At 40.6% G+C, this 17115-nt stretch overlaps 1 protein-coding gene across 4 annotated transcripts in view; it reads left to right on the top strand.

Annotated features, from left to right (window-relative positions):
• melk (maternal embryonic leucine zipper kinase) overlaps window positions 1–17115 on the top strand; it is a 94294-nt gene that overhangs the window by 26386 nt on the left and 50793 nt on the right. For all 4 annotated transcript variants that reach the window (XM_060846594.1, XM_060846602.1, XM_060846610.1 and 1 more), the window contains exons 7-9: window positions 6185–6277; window positions 9579–9677; window positions 11499–11567. In XM_060846594.1, the coding sequence (XP_060702577.1) occupies window positions 6185–6277; window positions 9579–9677; window positions 11499–11567 (261 nt within the window). The remainder of the gene's footprint in view (window positions 1–6184; window positions 6278–9578; window positions 9678–11498; window positions 11568–17115) is intronic.

Genomic DNA, 17115 nt, shown 5'->3' with positions numbered 1-17115 from the left:
AGGGGCAGACAATATAGGGAAAAAAAATTAATTGGGGGAGGAGAAATTGAATGCTATTAGGCAGGAACTGGATTGCCTAAATTGGGAACAGATGTTCTCGGGGAAATGCGTGAAGAAATGTGAAGGTTGTTTAGGAAGCACTTGCTGATAGTGTTAGACAGGTTTGTCCCAGTGAGGCAAGAAAGGGCTGATAGGTTGAAAGAGCCTTTTGGATGACGAGGGATGTGGAACATCTATTCAAGAGGAAGAAGGAAATTTACTTAAGATTAAGGAGGCAAGGATTAGACAGGGCTTTAGTGGGTTACAAGGTAGCCAAGAAGGAACTGAAGAATGGACTTAGAGCTACGAGGAGGGCATGACAAAGCTTTGGCGGGTAGGATTAAGGAAAACCATAGGTGTTCTACAGTTATGAGGAACAAGAAGATGGCCAGAGTGAGTTTGGGTCGTTCAGGGATAGTGGAGCGAACTTGTGCCTGGAGTTGGAGGAAGGATGAGAGATCCTTGATGAAAAGTTTGCTTCATTACACTCAACCGAGAGGGACCTTGGCGTTTCTGAGGATGGCGTGAAATTGATTGATATGCCAGAACAGGTTCACGATAGGAAGGAGAATGTGCTATAAATTGTTAAAAACATAAAGATAGATCAATGCCCCTGGGCCAGACGTGATATACCCTAGGTTACTATAGGAAGTGAAGGAAGAGATTGCTGTCCCTTTGGCGATGATCTTTACTCCAGTGGACAATGAGGACATAGTGACAGATGATTAGACAGTGGCGAATGTTAGTCCCTTGCTCAAGAAAAAGAATAGGGATAACCCTGGGAATTACAGACTAGTTGGTCTTGAGTCAGTGGAGGGCTAAGTATTGAAGAGGATTCTGAGAGACTGGATTTATGATTACTTGGAATACCATAGTTTGATTAGAGAAAGTCAGCATGCCTTTGTGAGGAGCAGGTCATGCCTCGAACCTTATTGAATCCTTTGAGGGTGTGACAAAACACGTTGAAGATCGAGCACTGCATGTGGTGTCCAGCAAGGCATTTGATAAGATTCCCCATGATAGGTTCATTGAGAAAGTAAAAAGTCATGGGATACAGGAAATCTTGCTGTCTGGACACAGAAATGGTTAGCCCATAGAAGACAGAGAGGGTGGTGAGATGGAAAGTATTCAACCTGGAAATCTGTGACCTGTGGTGTTCCACAGAGATTGGTTCCAGGACCTCTGCTCTTTGTGATTTTTATGAATGACTCGGATGAGGAAGTGGGATGGTGGGTTCATGAGTTTACTGATGACATGAAGGTTGGTGGAGTTGTGGATAGTGTGGAGGGCTGTTGTAGGTTGCAATGGGACATTGACAGGATGCAGAACTGGGATGATAAGTGGCAGATGGAGTTGAACCTGGAAAAGTGTGAAGTCATTCACTTTGGAAGGTCAAATTTGAATGCAGAATAGAGGGTTAAAGGTAGGATTCTTGGCAGTGTGGAGGATCAGAGGAATCTTGGGATCCATGTCAATAGAGCCCTGAAAGTTGCCACCCAAGTTGATGTGATTGTTAAGAAGGCATATAGTGTGTTGGCTTTCATTAGCAGGGGATTGAGTTTAGGAGCTGCAAGGTTATGCTGCAGCTCCATAGAGTCCTGGTTAGGCCACACTTGGAATATTGTGCTCTGTTCTGGTTGCCTCATTATAGGAAAGTTGTAGAAGTTTTAGAGAGGGTGCAGGGGAGATTTACCAGGATGCTGCCTGGACTGGAGGGCACATCTTATGAAGAAAGGTTGAGGGAGCTAGGGTTTTTCTCATTGGAGCAAAGAAGGAAGAGAGGTGACTTGATAGAGGTGTACAATATCGTGAAATGCGTAGATGTAGAGTAGATAGTCAGAGACATTTTCCTATTGCTAAAACGTCTTTCATGAGGGGACATAATTTTAAGGTAAATGGAGGAAGGTTTAGGGGAGATGTCAGAGGTAGGTTCTTCCCACCAAGATTGCTGGGTGCATGGAGTGGTGGTCGAGTCTGATAAGTTAGGAACATTAAACAACTTTTGGATTGACACATGAAAGTCAGTACAGTGAAGGGTATGTAGGTTAGTCTGATCTTAGAGTAGGATAAAAGGCTGGCACAATGTCAAGGGCCAGGGCGCTGTACTGTTCTATGCTCTTCTGTTTGTAAGAGCTTTTAGGGCCAGCTGAAGTGGCAGACGGCCTTGATTTCAAATCTCATAGAACATAGAACAATACAGCACAGAATAGGCCCTTCGGCCCACGATGTTGTGCCGAACACCTATCCTAGATTAAGCACCCATCCATGTACCTATCCAATTGCCGCTTAAAGGTCGTCAATGATTCTGACTCTACCACTGCCACCGGCAGCGCATTCCATGCCCCCACCACTCTGGGTAAAGAACCCACCCCTGACATCTCCCCTATACCTTCCACCCTTCACCTTAAATTTATGTCCCCTTGTAATACTCTGTTGTACCCGGGGAAAAAGTTTCTGACTGTCTACTCTATCTATTCCTCTGATCATCTTATAAACCTCTATCAAGTCACCCCTCATCCTTCGCCGTTCCAACGAGAAAAGGCCGAGAACTCTCAACCTGTCCTCGTACGACCTATTCTCCATTCCAGGCAACATCCTGGTAAATCTTCTCTGCACCCTCTCCAAAGCTTCCACATCTTTCCTAAAGTGAGGCGACCAGAACTGCACACAGTACTCCCCAAATGTGGCCTAACCAAAGTCCTGTACAGCTGCAACATCACTTCACGACTCTTGAATTCAATCCCTCTGCTAATGAACGCTAATACACCATAGGCCTTTTTACAAGCTCTATCCACCTGAGTGGCAACTTTCAAAGATCTATGTACATAGACCCCAAGATCCCTCTGTTCCTCCACCTGACTAAGAACTCTACCGTTAACCCTGTATTCCGCATTCTTATTTGTTCTTCCAAAATGGACAACCTCACACTTTGCAGGGTTGAACTCCATCTGCCACTCCTCAGCTCAGCTCTGCATCATATCCAAGTCCCTTTGCAGCCGACAACAGCCCTCCTCACTGTCCACAACTCCACCAATCTTTGTATCATCTGCAAATTTACTGACCCACACTTCGACTCCGTCATCCAAGTCATTAATAAAAATTACAAACAGCAGAGGACCCAGAACTGATCCCTGCGGAACTCCAGTTGTAACTGGGCTCCAGGCTGAATATTTACCATCTACCACCACTCTCTGACTTCGACCAGTTAGCCAGTTTTCAATCCAATTGGCCAAGTTTCCCTCTATCCCATGCCTCCTGACTTTCCGCATAAGCCTACCATGGGGAACCTTATCAAATGCCTTACTAAAATCCATGTACACTACATCCACTGCTCTACCCTCATCCACATGCTTGGTCACCTCCTCAAAGAATTCAATAAGACTTGTAAGGCAAGACCTACCCTTCACAAATCCGTGCTGGCTGTCCCTAATCAAGCAGTGTCTTTCCAGATACTCATAAATCCTATCCCTCAGTACCCTTTCCATTACTTTGCCTACCACGGAAGTAAGACTAACTGGCCTGTAATTCCCGGGGTTATCCCTATTCCCTTTTTTGAACAGGGGCACAGCATTCGCTACTCTCCAGTCCCCTGGTACCACCCCCGTTGACAGTGAAGACGAAAAGATCATTGCCAACGGTACTGCAATTTCCTCTCTTGCTTCCCACATAATCCTAGGATATATCCCATCAGGCCCGGGGGACTTGTCTATCCTCAAGTTGTTCAAAATGTCCAACACATCTTCCTTCCTAACAAGTATCTCTTCTAGCTTACCAGTCCGTTTCACACTCTCCTCTTCAACAATACGGTCCCTCTCATTCGTAAATACTGAAGAAAAGTACTCGTTCAAGACCTCTCCTATCTCTTCCGACTCAAAATACACAATCTCCCACTACTGTCCTTGATCGGGCCTACCCTCGTTCTCGTCATTCTCATGTTTCTCACATACGCATAAAATGCCTTGGGGTTATCCTTGATCCTATCCGCCAAGGATTTTTCATGCCCTCTCTTAGCTCTCCTAATCCCTTTCTTCAGGTCCCTTCTGACTATCCTGTATCCCTCCACTGCTCTGTCTGAACCCTGTTTCCTCAACCTTATGTAAGCCGCCTCCTTCCTCTTTACTAGACATTCAACCTCCCTCGTCAACCAAGGCTCCCTCACACGACCATTTCTTTCCTGCCTGATAGGTACATACATACATATCAAGGACGCGTCGTATCTGCTCCTTGAAAAAGTTCCACATTTCCACCACATGTTTCCCTGACAGCCTATGCTCCCAACTTATGCTCCTCAATTCCTGTCTTACAGCATCATAATTTCCCTTCCCCCAATTGTAAAATCTACCCTGTTGTGCGCACCTATCTCTCTCCATGACCAAGGTGAAAGTCACAGAATTGTGGTCACCATCACCAAAATGTTCACCCACTAACATCTTTAAGACTAATCCCAACTAAGCATACCGTAAGATCCTTTATCCAAATAGTTGACTTTGTGCTGTGGCCTTCTAGGCTCGCTCACATTTAAAATGCTACCCTGGGGTATCAGCAGTCATAATCTGCCAAAAGTCCATAATCCATTTAAGTTAGTTCTTTATATAATGAAAAATACATTTTTCAAAAGCTCCACATCTGAATTTAAACCAGTTCAATGGATCTTGCATTGCAATGTGATACTGAAGGAATGCTGCATTGTTGGGCAGTGCTGCCTTTGGAACAAAATGTCTCATCTCAGTGACCATGAAACATGTATTAGCATTTTCTGAAAAATGTAGTGAGTCCCGCCAATAGCCTCACGACCAATCCTCTTTGGTTAATTGTTTCTCTAACATATTGTTTCAATCAAATTTGCTATTTGTGGGACATTGTTCATAAAATAGCATATATACCTTGCCTCTAAAACAGGTGTTTGCACTTAGAAAGAAGACTTTACTGAACTTGCTACACAATTCCCTTTTTTTAAAAAAAACTTCTCTTGGCAACTATCCTCAAAATCCTAAGCCCTCTTACAACTAAAATGTATTAATATGAGCCTAACAAAAATATACACCGTTGAGTATGTCAAGGTGCTGAGATGTCTGGTGGCATTTATGGTTTATTTTTGATGATGATGATAATGATGATGATAATAATAATAATAAAAAGCCTGTTCAGATGACTTCTCCTAGGGTGGGTGATATTTGAACCCAGGCCGCTGCTTCCTTTGCCAGAAGAGCCTTTGTAATTAGTCTTAAGATTAGATTAGACTTACAGTGTGGAAACAGGCCCTTCGGCCCAACAAGTCCACGCCGACCCGCCGAAGCGCAACCCACCCATACCCCTACATTTACCCCTTACCTAACACTATGGGCAATTTAGCTTGGCCAATTCACCTGACCCGCACATCTTTGGACTGTGGGAGGAAACCGGAGCACCCGGAGGAAACCCACGCAGACACGGGGAGAACGTGCAAACTCCACACAGTCAGTCGCCTGAGTCGGGAATTGAACCCGGGTCTACAGGCGCTGTGAGGCAGCAGTGCTAAACTAATGGGATTTCAGCACTTGGTGACAGTGAGAAAGAACTGATCGCAATGAAATTAGTAATTCGGAGGTAATTGAACACTGTGTCTTTGTGATGTCACTTGACTATGGCAAACAGTGGAGCAAACAATCAACTGGATTAGGTTGATTGCAATTTAACTCTTTCAACGCAATTTTAAAAAAATGTACTTGAAGTTTGTCTTCAGATCCATGATTTAATTCGATCAAAGTGGTTGTTTTCAGCATAAAGGCAATCACGCTTTGATTGTCTTAGAAAGATGTCATGTTGATCAGTATCTGAAAATTTACAAGTGTAATGTTTATTTATGGCTATTTTAAAAATAAAATGTACTGATATTGGCATTTCAAGAACATAGAGGGGAGTTATTAGTTAGATTTTTGTGTTGCTGCTGGACCCTGGAGAGTTTGGATAAAATAATCAGTAAATTTGAAGAACAGCAACTTTGATGTCTGCAAAAATGATCAGTGTGCTGTCTATTATTAATGAATTTAGGAGAGAGAGTTGAAATAAAGTATAAATTTAGCTAAGTAACTGAACATTGCTCGAATTAAATGGTTTCCATTTGGCTTATATAGACCTATTACAGTTTCAATTTTATCTGTTGCAGGGTGGTTTAGATTACCCTTTAAAAACATGCTGTGGTAGCCCAGCCTATGCAGCACCTGAACTTATCCAAGGGAAAACTTACATTGGCTCTGAGGTGAGGTATTTTCTTTGAATAGTAAGCAGTAATTAATTTGTTTTAAATCTCTAAGGGCTGTCTTAAGCAGGTTGCTTCCTCAGTCTGCTCCTACGCGAGAAATTGAACATGCATTTGTTACTTTGAGACTCTTCAAATGTGGAATACAAGCTGACTGTGTTAATCCAATGTCTTGTTGCTATCTATTCATCTTTTGAGCTGAATTAGAAGTCATCTATTTGGCTCATCACTCCTTTGCCTTGAAGAATTGATTTTTGCTTTTTTTTTTGCTCCATTCCATTACCCTTTCCCATATCCTTAAGAAGTGAAAGCTAACGACTTTGAATTTGTTCATGGGATGTGGATATTAATGGCTTGGTCAGAATTTATTGCCAATCCATAATTTCGCAGAAGCAATTAAGAGTATACCACAATGCATATTTTCTTTCCTAAAGGGTACTAGTGAGCTAGGTGGGTTTTAAACTCTGCACACGATAAAATATTCTAGTCCTTTTGCTTTTTTGGATGACGTTGTTCTGTGGTTACTAATTCAGAGATGATTGGAAATAAATTTTCCTTATTTTCTTCATCAAAATCTCTAAATTTCAAAATCCTCTTGATCATCTTATAACTTTTCTTTGAAATGAAGTTAGGTAGTCTTCACCATTCACTAAGCTGCTATTTTGTGCCCTCCTCAAAATTTGATGGTCTTGTCAACCTAATATCTAGATAATTAACAAGGATCCCAACATTCATACTGCAAATAGCCCATTTAGATCTCTCCAGAGTGTACCTGTTAAGTACAAATCTTTTCTCTCATTTCGCCAACTTTGAAGCCGTGGAATCATATGCCTTTAGTTTTATTAACAAGCCTCCAATGTAGCAGATTCTCAATGTTCTTTTCGTAATTCTGCTGCATTCTGTTATAAATGTGGACAATTAAGCTACAGGAGCTGGACGCTTTACAAGCATGAGGGAGTAACTCAGCATATTCGTGCAAAAAATAAGGCTGAAGTTATTGTAGCTGGGCTTAGCCTGAAGTGCCAAGTGGATGATTCCTGTCAGTTCACTCTTGAAGTCGGTAGCTTCTCCCATCCCAGGTTGAAGGGATTTCAATTCATTGAGTCATTACCAAGGCTATGAAGGCCCTCTGTAAAGCAATCCAGTTAGTCCTAATGCATGTACAATTTCCTTTTGAAAGCATTGATTTTCTTTGCTGCCAACACGAAGCAGCGACTCCCAAGTCTATTCCACTTGTTGAGCTTTGTGAACGAAAACTTCTTCCTCAAAATCCCTCTTTTTTTTTTGTTTTTAACCCAAATCCTTTAAATGTGTGTTTATCTAGTCCCTGTACTGTCAGCTAATAGTAACATTTTTTCTATGTCTACCTTATCCTAACCTGTTGTCTTAAAAAAATTTACAGAATTTTACAGTATAAACAGGTCATTCAGCCCATCACATCTGTATTGGTTCCTGAAAAAGCTAGTCCCATTCTCCTAAGCCCTATCTATGTCGCTCTCTAAATTAATCATTCATCTTGTACGTTCCCATCATATCTTCTTTACCCCAAAGTAGAGTCCCAACATCTCCAACCTCAACTGGAACCATTGTAGTAAATTTTCTTTCATTTCTTTTGAGGATCATATTTAATGGCTGAGTATATGAGATACTACAAAGGTTGTGGGCATCAACAATGCTCCAGTTGTGTTAAAGACTTGTACTCCAGATGTAGGCATCCCCTATACAACTGTCGCAATATAGCTACAACACTAGCATAAACTCATAATTGCAGAAAATTGCCCAGGTATACCCTGTCCACAAAAGGAAAGACAAATTCAATCTGGGCATTTACTATCCATTTAAACAGTTCAAAAATCAAAATGATGTTATTTGCAGTACTGCTCAGCAATACTTTGTCATCAAAAACCTATTCACCAATGCTCCGTTTAGGTTCTGCCACAGATCTGGCTCCGGATCACATTGCATCCTTGGTCCAAAGATGGTCAAGTGTTGAATTCCAGAGGTGAGGGCAAAATTACTCTCCTTCTCATCCAGACCGAATTTGACCAAGTGTGTCTCAAGAAGACATGGTAAAATTGATGCAATGGAGCATTGAAGGAAACTCTCCATTGGTTGAAGTCCTGCCTAATAGAAGATGGTTGATCAGTGGCTAAAATGTTTAGCCCCAGGACATGGCTGTAAGAGTTCTTCAGTTTTACTCTTAGCTGAACCATCTTTGGCTTCTTCACAAATGACCTTTCTTTCATCATAAAGACTAAAGTAGAATGTTCCCTGATGATTGCACAATATTCAGTCCTATTTGTTATTCTTCAGATAATGAAGTGGTCTCTACCAATGTCCAGACCTCAGTGCGCGGTGGCACAGTGGTTAGCACTGCTGCCTCACAGCACCAGACACCCGGGCTCAATTCCCGCCTCAGGCAATCGTCTTTACTGTGGAGTTTGTACATTCTCCCTGTGTTTGTGTGGGTTTCCTCCAGGTGCCCTGGTTTCCTCCCACAGTCCAAAAATGTGCAGGTTAGGTGAATTGGCCATGCTGAATCGCTTGTAGTGTTAGGTGAAGGGGTAAATGTAGGGGAATGGGTCTGGTAGGTTGCTCTTCGGAGGGATGGTGTGGACTTGTTGGGCCAAAGGGCCTGTTTCCACACTGTAAGTAATCTAATTTTGCTCAATGTTTCAATTAAATCATAGCTAATTTGATCCACAACTTCTTTCCTGTCTTTTTTCCCCATAATCCTTGATTCCCTCACTCATTCAAACATCTGTCTCAGCTTTGAAGATCCTCCGATGTCCAGCCTCCAAAGCTCTTTGCAGTAAAGAATACCATAAATTCACTAACCTACTGAAGATGTTTCTCCTCATCTGTCTTAAAATGCCAACTTTTTCTCAAGGGCAACTAGGTATGCCAGCAATGCCTATGTCCCAAGATTTAAGCACAATCACACTGGATGAACTTGCGTTTTCTTTTGTCAAATAGTTCCACAACTAACTCCTTGATATACTTATCTTGACAATGAATTTTCAAATAGTTACATAGTTTTACTTCAGTTGAGCAAGGTTTAGAGGGATATGGGCCAAGTGTTGGCATATGGGACTAGATTAGGTTAGGATATCTGGTTGGCATGGATGAGTTGGACTGTTTCTGTGCTGTACATCTAACTGTGTATGGTGGGGACTTGGGGAGCTACACTATATTATGATTATCACTTAAAATACTTCTAGAAATTTCTTAACTGTGGTATAACTGCTTGCATCTTTTGCTTTAAATTTAAGATTTATACTCTTATGATTTTCTTTAACAGGCAGATATCTGGAGTATGGGGGTTCTTTTGTATGCACTTCTCTGTGGATTTCTTCCATTTGATGATGATAATGTGATGACTCTGTATAAGAAAATCATGGTATGAATGTTTTTTTTCTTTTGCTATCTGTATGTATTTGCATAAATATTATTTTTGTCAACATTCTCCATCCCTCCCTTTTCCTCATGCTCTCTCCTTCCCCCACTCCCCCAATCCCGCTCACTCACTCTCTCCTCCTCCCCACCCTACTGTCACGCTCTTCTCCTTCCTCTCACACTCTCCCTCCTTTTTCTCCCCCTCTCATGTCCATAGTATTTTATTTTGGCCAATGGAGTAGACACAAATTTTTGCAGCGCTTTTGTAAAGTTGAGTTGTTCAGTCACCATTTAATTTACAGTTCAGTTGATGAGGCAGAAGGATGTTATTAGAATTTCCATTATCATGGATTAATTTGTGTGTAATGGTAAATGATCTGTACAACACCATGGGACAGAATCCCACTAAGAAATCACATCCTGGTCAAGGCCAAAAATTTGTTTAAGTTGTCATTTTCTTAAAAATGTAAGAGTTTGGCTTGAATAAATGATTTCAGAATGTGACACTTGCAAGAAGTACTTCCTCGTCAGATTATGGAGTGCAGCTGAAGTCTTTTTTTTTCCAGAATTTGTTAGTCTTCCTTCCTTTAGAAAAATTGAATGTGTGCTAAAAGGATGCACTTGATTTATAAACGTTTATCTTGTAAATTGTGCTGAGTTGGTCACTGTCTTATTTGGAACATAGTGTTTAAAGAACACTGTATGCCAAATGTATGGCCATGGCACATTCTTTCTGATATTAATTTGCCAGAATATAATTTTTGTGGGGCCTAGCTAGACAGGAAGCCAACCTGACTTGCAGCTCTGCAATTTTCCTTTGAGCAGTTTTAATCACATTTTTCACCTCTATCCTGTTTCCCATTGATTTATCACCCTCCTTTGTCAAAAATGATATATTTATTTACGCATCAATGTGTGCTTCTAACATTGTCTCTTATGTTTCTAAGTAATTAGGCATAGAAAAAGTGTAGGCCACTTGGCTCTTTTGAGCTTGCTCACCATCTCTTATGTCAGTCCTATCATCCCATGAATCTGTCTGGTAAACCTTTATTGCACTTCCTCTGTAGCCAGCCCATTCATCCTCCGATAAGAAGACCAAAAATTGAGCACAATACTCCTAGCTGTGGTCTCACCAAGATCCTGTAAAACTATGGCAAGACCGCTTTTGTACACAAATCCTCTCACTAAGAAGGCCAACATACCATTTGCTGCTTTGATTGCCTGCTGCACCTGTATCCTTATTTCAGCGACTGGTATACGAGGACACCCAGTCCTTGTTGCACATTCCCACCTCTTAATTTCCAGTCATTCAATAATCTGGCTTCTTGTTTTTCTACCAAATGGGATAACCTTATTTATCTGCATTATGCTTCATTTGCCATCTGAGTCAACTTGTCCAAAACACACTGAAACATCTCTGCATCCTCTCTCAGCTCACCCTCCCAGCCAGATTTGTCATCTGCAAACTGAGATATTACATTTGGTTCCCTCATCTCATTCATTAATATAGATTGTGAATCAGTGGGCTCCAAGCACTAATCGCTGCAGTTACATGTTGGTCACTAGCTGCCACTCAGAAAACAACTTCTTTATGCCTACTCTTTATTTCCTGTTTGCCAGCCACTTCTCTACCCAGTACAATACCCCCAATTGCATGCACTTTAATTCTACATGCTGAATGTAATTACATTTTGTGAAGCATGAAATGAGAAGAACTGAATGACCAATGTTGCTGGTTGATTTTTACTTCTACTGTAATTTGAAGCTGCTATTTGTTGAGAGAGACTCAATATTATAAAAATTCTAACTTTTTTTTTCCCCACAGAGAGGAAAATATAATGTACCTAAATGGCTCTCACCGACAAGTGCTCTCGTTTTGAATCAGATGTTGCAGGTAGAATTCCCTTGTATCAGTTACTTTTGAAACGATTTTATTTTGGAATTGATTTTTAAAAATTGAGTCTTAAAACATTGTCTCCAAAGATCTGAAAAATTGATCAATTTGCAAAGTTATTTGCTGTGTATTTTTTTGTTGGTGTAGCTGTGCAAAAATAATGACCACTGAGTCAGCTAGCACCATATCATAAAATGTGTTCGCTAAGAAAAGTACAATGGAATGTCATTTGTGAACTTCACGTTTAAGAATACGTATGTAACCCAAATAGAAGAGGATTTTTTTTTTCGATTTAAGAGTCTTTATTCTGTGGAATTCTCTTCTCTAGTGTAACTGAGGCAAGGTGATTTAATCTAAGGTTAGATATCTAACATTCAAAGACTGTGGGTTCAAGAGACTTTACTACTAAACTTCAAGTGCTGATCAACTTTTCATTTTCGATACTTTTTAATACAAAATCTATTTTTTTCATAGTCAGTAACTGTGTCATTACTTCCCTGACCTCAAGCTGATTACAATTATCAATCAAGTATAAGAACTGGTATTAGATTATCCATTTTCTTTTCAGTGACTGTGTTGGAAATTGGACTAGGATTGTGTTTTGTCAAAAAAGAAGCTCTCCATAGTGTATTAGGTCAGTTTCTATTTGAATTGCCTTATTTGTAGGTGACACTTAATTTCTTATTTCTTTAAATACCCTATTTGCAAGAGTACTATCCAATTATTAATGTTATTGAGAGGGTACCATACATTGTGCATTGGGTCTGAACAGCGCCTGGAAGCTTGAATACAAGTACATCAAGTTGAAATTTAAATTCCAGATACAATCCTGGAAAAATGGGTATCAAATGCATTTTATCGGAGTGCCTTTCAACAGATTCTGAGTGAACTTCTGGTCTTGTAGATCCAAACATTTTTAAGGAGTGTGATGGTGCATTCTCTTTTTAAGAATTAGATTGAAGTTCAACTTGAGTCATCCATTTTTATTTCCTGATTTTTTTTTTATATAGATATTTTTATTGGGAATTTAACATTTTGACAAATTTACAAAAATAAGCAGAATTTTCAAGCACAAACATTAATATAAAAATAGATCTTAAATATATAATCATCAAAATTCAACTAATCCACAATCATCCAGAGTGTATAGTTGAGTCGCTTACATCCTTCAAATAAGAGAAAATGTTCTCTAATACACTCATAACAGTATGATAAAAAGGAAGTTATTTCCAAACAATAAGAACAAACAAAAAAAAAAATTAAACATGTTTGAATGGAGATCTTCCCCCTTGTTCTCAGGGGGCCTTACTACCTTTCCAACGTTCCACCATATCCTCTCCCAAACAGTGTCCCACCCTCAACCCGGGCGGTCCTTAATAGGATTTAGATATAATACCGAGCTAGAGTTAACAGTGAGCGCCGCACCCCCACCCCTCCCCACCCATACCTGAGTATATCTGCTAGCATCAATGCCACGTACAAACACACATAATTATAAAATTACAACTCCAACAGATTACAGTTAAGTATAATAACATAGCAAGGAAGACAACCCCGCTCCCAGAGGCAAAAGTAAAGTAGAATAAAGTATCCATTTCTCCCCACGGAGTGTGGGAGAGGCAAGCCAACATAAATTGTCTCTTACGATTTATTTAACCAAGTCTAAAAGTTTCTTGGCCTCTTCCGATGATCTAAAATTATACTCGGATCCTTCGTGGGTAAAGCATAACGTCGCTGGGTAGCGTAAGGTGTATTGAATATCTAAGTCCCTTAAACATTTCTTCACCTCATCAAACGCCTTCCTTCTTCGTGCCAAAGCCGGGGAGAAGTCCTGAAATAACATAATCTTGGATCCTTCATGAATCATAGCTTTAGGATCCTTTCCAAGCTTTCTGGAGGCATCCAGGAGTATCTGCCTCTCCCTATAACTCTGCAGCCGGAACAGGACCGGGCGTGGGCGCTGGTTTGGGCCAGATCCGCATACTGCGACCCGGTAGGCCCACTCCACCCTTACCCGGTCAGTTTCAGCCCCCAGGTTTAAAAGCTGGGGCAGCCATCGCTCCAGAAATGCTGCTAACTGTCCTTTCCCTTCTTGCTCTTGAAGGCCCAGCAACCGAATATTTTTTCTCCGATTTCTGTTGTCAATATCATCGATGTAAATTTCAAAGGCCCGGACTCTCTGCTCCAGAGCTCGCACCTGTTCTGCAGCTGTTTGAGCTGCAGCCTCGGAGGTCGTGGCCTTTAGTTCTGCCCCCTCCACTCGGCCCTGCAATTCTCCGATAGAGTGATTCTGTTTCTGCAGCTTTTCTTCGAATGCATTCCATCTCTGTCCGGATTCTGCGATGAAATTGACGAGTGTCGATTCCAATCTAGCAATCATCTCTATAAGGCCTGTTTTTACATCAGCTGCAGCCGGAGGAGAGGAGGGTGGGGGAGGGGTCTTTGTTTTCTGAGAGCTGCGGGGTCCCTTTGATTTACTCTTTATCCACTCAGTATTAGACTGTTTAAATATAATATTCAGCAGCTAATTAAGATTAAAGAATTTTTTTGGGTGGTTTGGCAAGTGTGGTGGGGGCAGGAAACCCACTTTTCCCAGGTTTTGGGAAGGGCTCTGTAGACTCAGACTTGCTGAGTCGCCGCCATCTTGGATCTCCATTTCCTGATTTTTGAATCTTCAACAATAGTGAAATAACTTTTTTTTGTGAATGATGAAATGATCCATAAGGATTTTCTTTAGCATGTTTTGATGTTTGTATTGAATAACTTTGGAAATGTTTTGGTTATATTGTGTTCTATGTAATTTATTTGATCTGTTATCTTTTCTCCATTGGCACATGTCAGGTGATTTTCACCTCAGCCTTAAAAAATAAACTACCAAGGCAGTAAAGCTTGTCCAATGTTGTGCTAATCATCTGTACTTCTGAGAATGATCATGTAATCACGATTTCCAGTTCTTAAAGATCCTCCTCTGAAGGGAAGTTCATATTATATAAGCAGTATCTGAAAGATTGATAAGCAATGTACATTTTAATGGCTTAAACTTGCATACAGGTCCATATCCTGCACCTTCAATCAAGCACTTCTGGTATATCAAGTTCTAAGAAAATTTATTTGACCTACTCAATTTCAGAATCCTCAACCATCAATGATTTCTTATGTTGGGCACAGTGTTTATTGTGCGACATTATGTTGAGTGTCATAGGGTTCAATCAGCCCTTCCAGATAAAGGACATTTGCCCAAAATGTCAAATTTCCTGCTCCTCAAATGCTGCCTGACCTGCTGTGCTTTTCCAGCATCACACTCTCTTGACTCTAGGGTTCAATCAGTGTCATATAGCAGAAAGGTGGAAAGTAGTGTGACTTGCCGTGAGGAAGATCTACTTATGATTCAGTCAGCATTTGACAAAAGATATGCTGAATTGGTGTTAAAACTTGGAATGTTTCAAATGCATTGTTTGAAACTGGCAAGCTGCCTGGGACTTTACTGTTTTTCTGGGGGATTAGCTTAAAGATGATATTTTTTAAATCCTATTTTATGAAGAGCAAAACGTTTGGCAAGATGGTACCAATCTCCTATCCTTTCCTCACTCTTGATTTTCTGCATCGAATATGTAATTGGACTCGACAGGTCTTGCAACATCTATAAAGAGACAAACCGAGTTTCAGACCTTTCATCAAAAATCTGACATTCATATTTGTCTAGAATATTTACTCAGCCATTAATAAAGTTTGGGGAAAATATCACTCTTGGAAAAACATGTAGGATTCAGATGACCAATTAGAATCGTCTGTAAGTTCAAGAGTATACTGTCATGATTGAAACACTCCAATAATCCATTTTTTTTATACAGTTATGACAATTCACTTGATTTTCAGCAATGTTGACATCAGAGTTGGATTCTGCCCAATCCTGCTGAGAGAATGAATGATCAGACATGTGGAAACGGTTCATCTATTGGTTCAGCTATGGTAGTCTTGAGATTGAATAACCCACCAAAAATGAAAGACCAACTAGTAATTCAGGGTTCACCCCAGTTAATTTGCCTGGTGGATTGTTCTGAAGTGAATATGTTCTGACTGGCATTGTTGGTGCACCTATTTGAAATGAACTTGTGGTTTAACAATGCAGCTTCTCAGGGGCACATAGGGATGGGCAAGCACTTATTGCCCATCTCTATCAGCAATGTCCACATCCCTGAGAATGAATAAAGAACACTTGGATTCGATTCTTGAGTAATGCCAGAATCTTCTGAACACAAGAATTGTTGAGTTGTTCTCAAGCCCTAGTCGTTCTGATATTAATGTTGCAGCTGTGTCCACTCAAATTAGAACAGAATGGTACAGCACAGGAACAGGCCCTTTTGACTAAGACACATGCTGCCTTTTTAAACTAAAAACCTATTGTCTCTATGTAGTCCGTATCCCTCTGACAGATATATGACTAAGCGAGGAACAATCTGCCTCTTAAATGTTAATATTGTATCTGCCTCAACCATCTCGTCTGGCAGTGCATTCCAGACGCTTACCAGCCTCTGTTTTTATATTTTTAAAAAAAACTTGCATCGCACATCTCTTTTAAACTTCTCCCCTTTTACTTTAAATGTTTGCCCCCTTGTAATTGACATTTCCCTCCTGGGTAAAAGACTTAGAATGGATAGTCAATCAATGTTTTCATAATTTGGTAAACTTCTATCAGGTTGTTCCCTCATCTTTCAAAGTTCAAAGTCAAGTTTATTCATTATCTCCTCATATCTAATGCCCTCTAAACCAGGCAACATCCTGATGGACCGCTTCAGTACAATCTCCAAAGCCTCGACATCATGTACTCGATATTCCAAATGTAGCTTAATTAAAATTTCTGTACAGCTTCAACAAAGCTTGCCAATTTTTACGCTGTACGCTGTACACTGTGACAGGTGAAGACAAGCATACTATATGCTATCTTGACCACCGTACCCACTTGTATTGTCATTTCAGGGAACTGTGGATCTGTATGCCTATATCCCTCTAGGTGTATGTTGGTGCTACTAAGCGTTGTGCCAATTACTGTGTACTTCCGTCCTGCATTCAATCTTCCAAAATACATTCACCTTGCATATCTTTGGATTAAACTCCACCTGCTATTTCTCCACCTAAATCTCCAGCCTATCTATATCCTGCTGTATCCTCTGGCAATCCTTCTCATTATCCACACCTTCCCCAATCTTTGGTGTCTGCAAATTTACAAATCAGGCCATCTGCATTCTCCTCCAAATCGTATATATATTGCAAACAGGGTGCCAGCACTGATCCCTGTAGAACACATCTGTAGGGTCACAGATTTCCAGTCACGAAAACGTTCTTCCACAGCTACTCTGTCTTCTGTGAGTAAGCCAGTTCTACATCCATCTTACTAGTTCACTATGACCTCACCTTTTGTATCAGCCTGCCACAAGGGATCTTATCAAAGACCAAACTGAAGTCCATATCCAATGACTACTGCCCATCCTCATCAGTCATCTTTGACACTTCCTCAAAAAACAGAATTAAGTTTGAGAGACATGATCAT

Source organism: Hemiscyllium ocellatum, chromosome 2 (genome assembly GCF_020745735.1).
Source record: "Hemiscyllium ocellatum isolate sHemOce1 chromosome 2, sHemOce1.pat.X.cur, whole genome shotgun sequence".
In the NCBI taxonomy this organism is placed as follows: domain Eukaryota; kingdom Metazoa; phylum Chordata; class Chondrichthyes; order Orectolobiformes; family Hemiscylliidae; genus Hemiscyllium; species Hemiscyllium ocellatum.
Note: the sequence above shows the minus strand (reverse complement) of the source record. Positions and strands in the feature narration are given on the sequence as shown.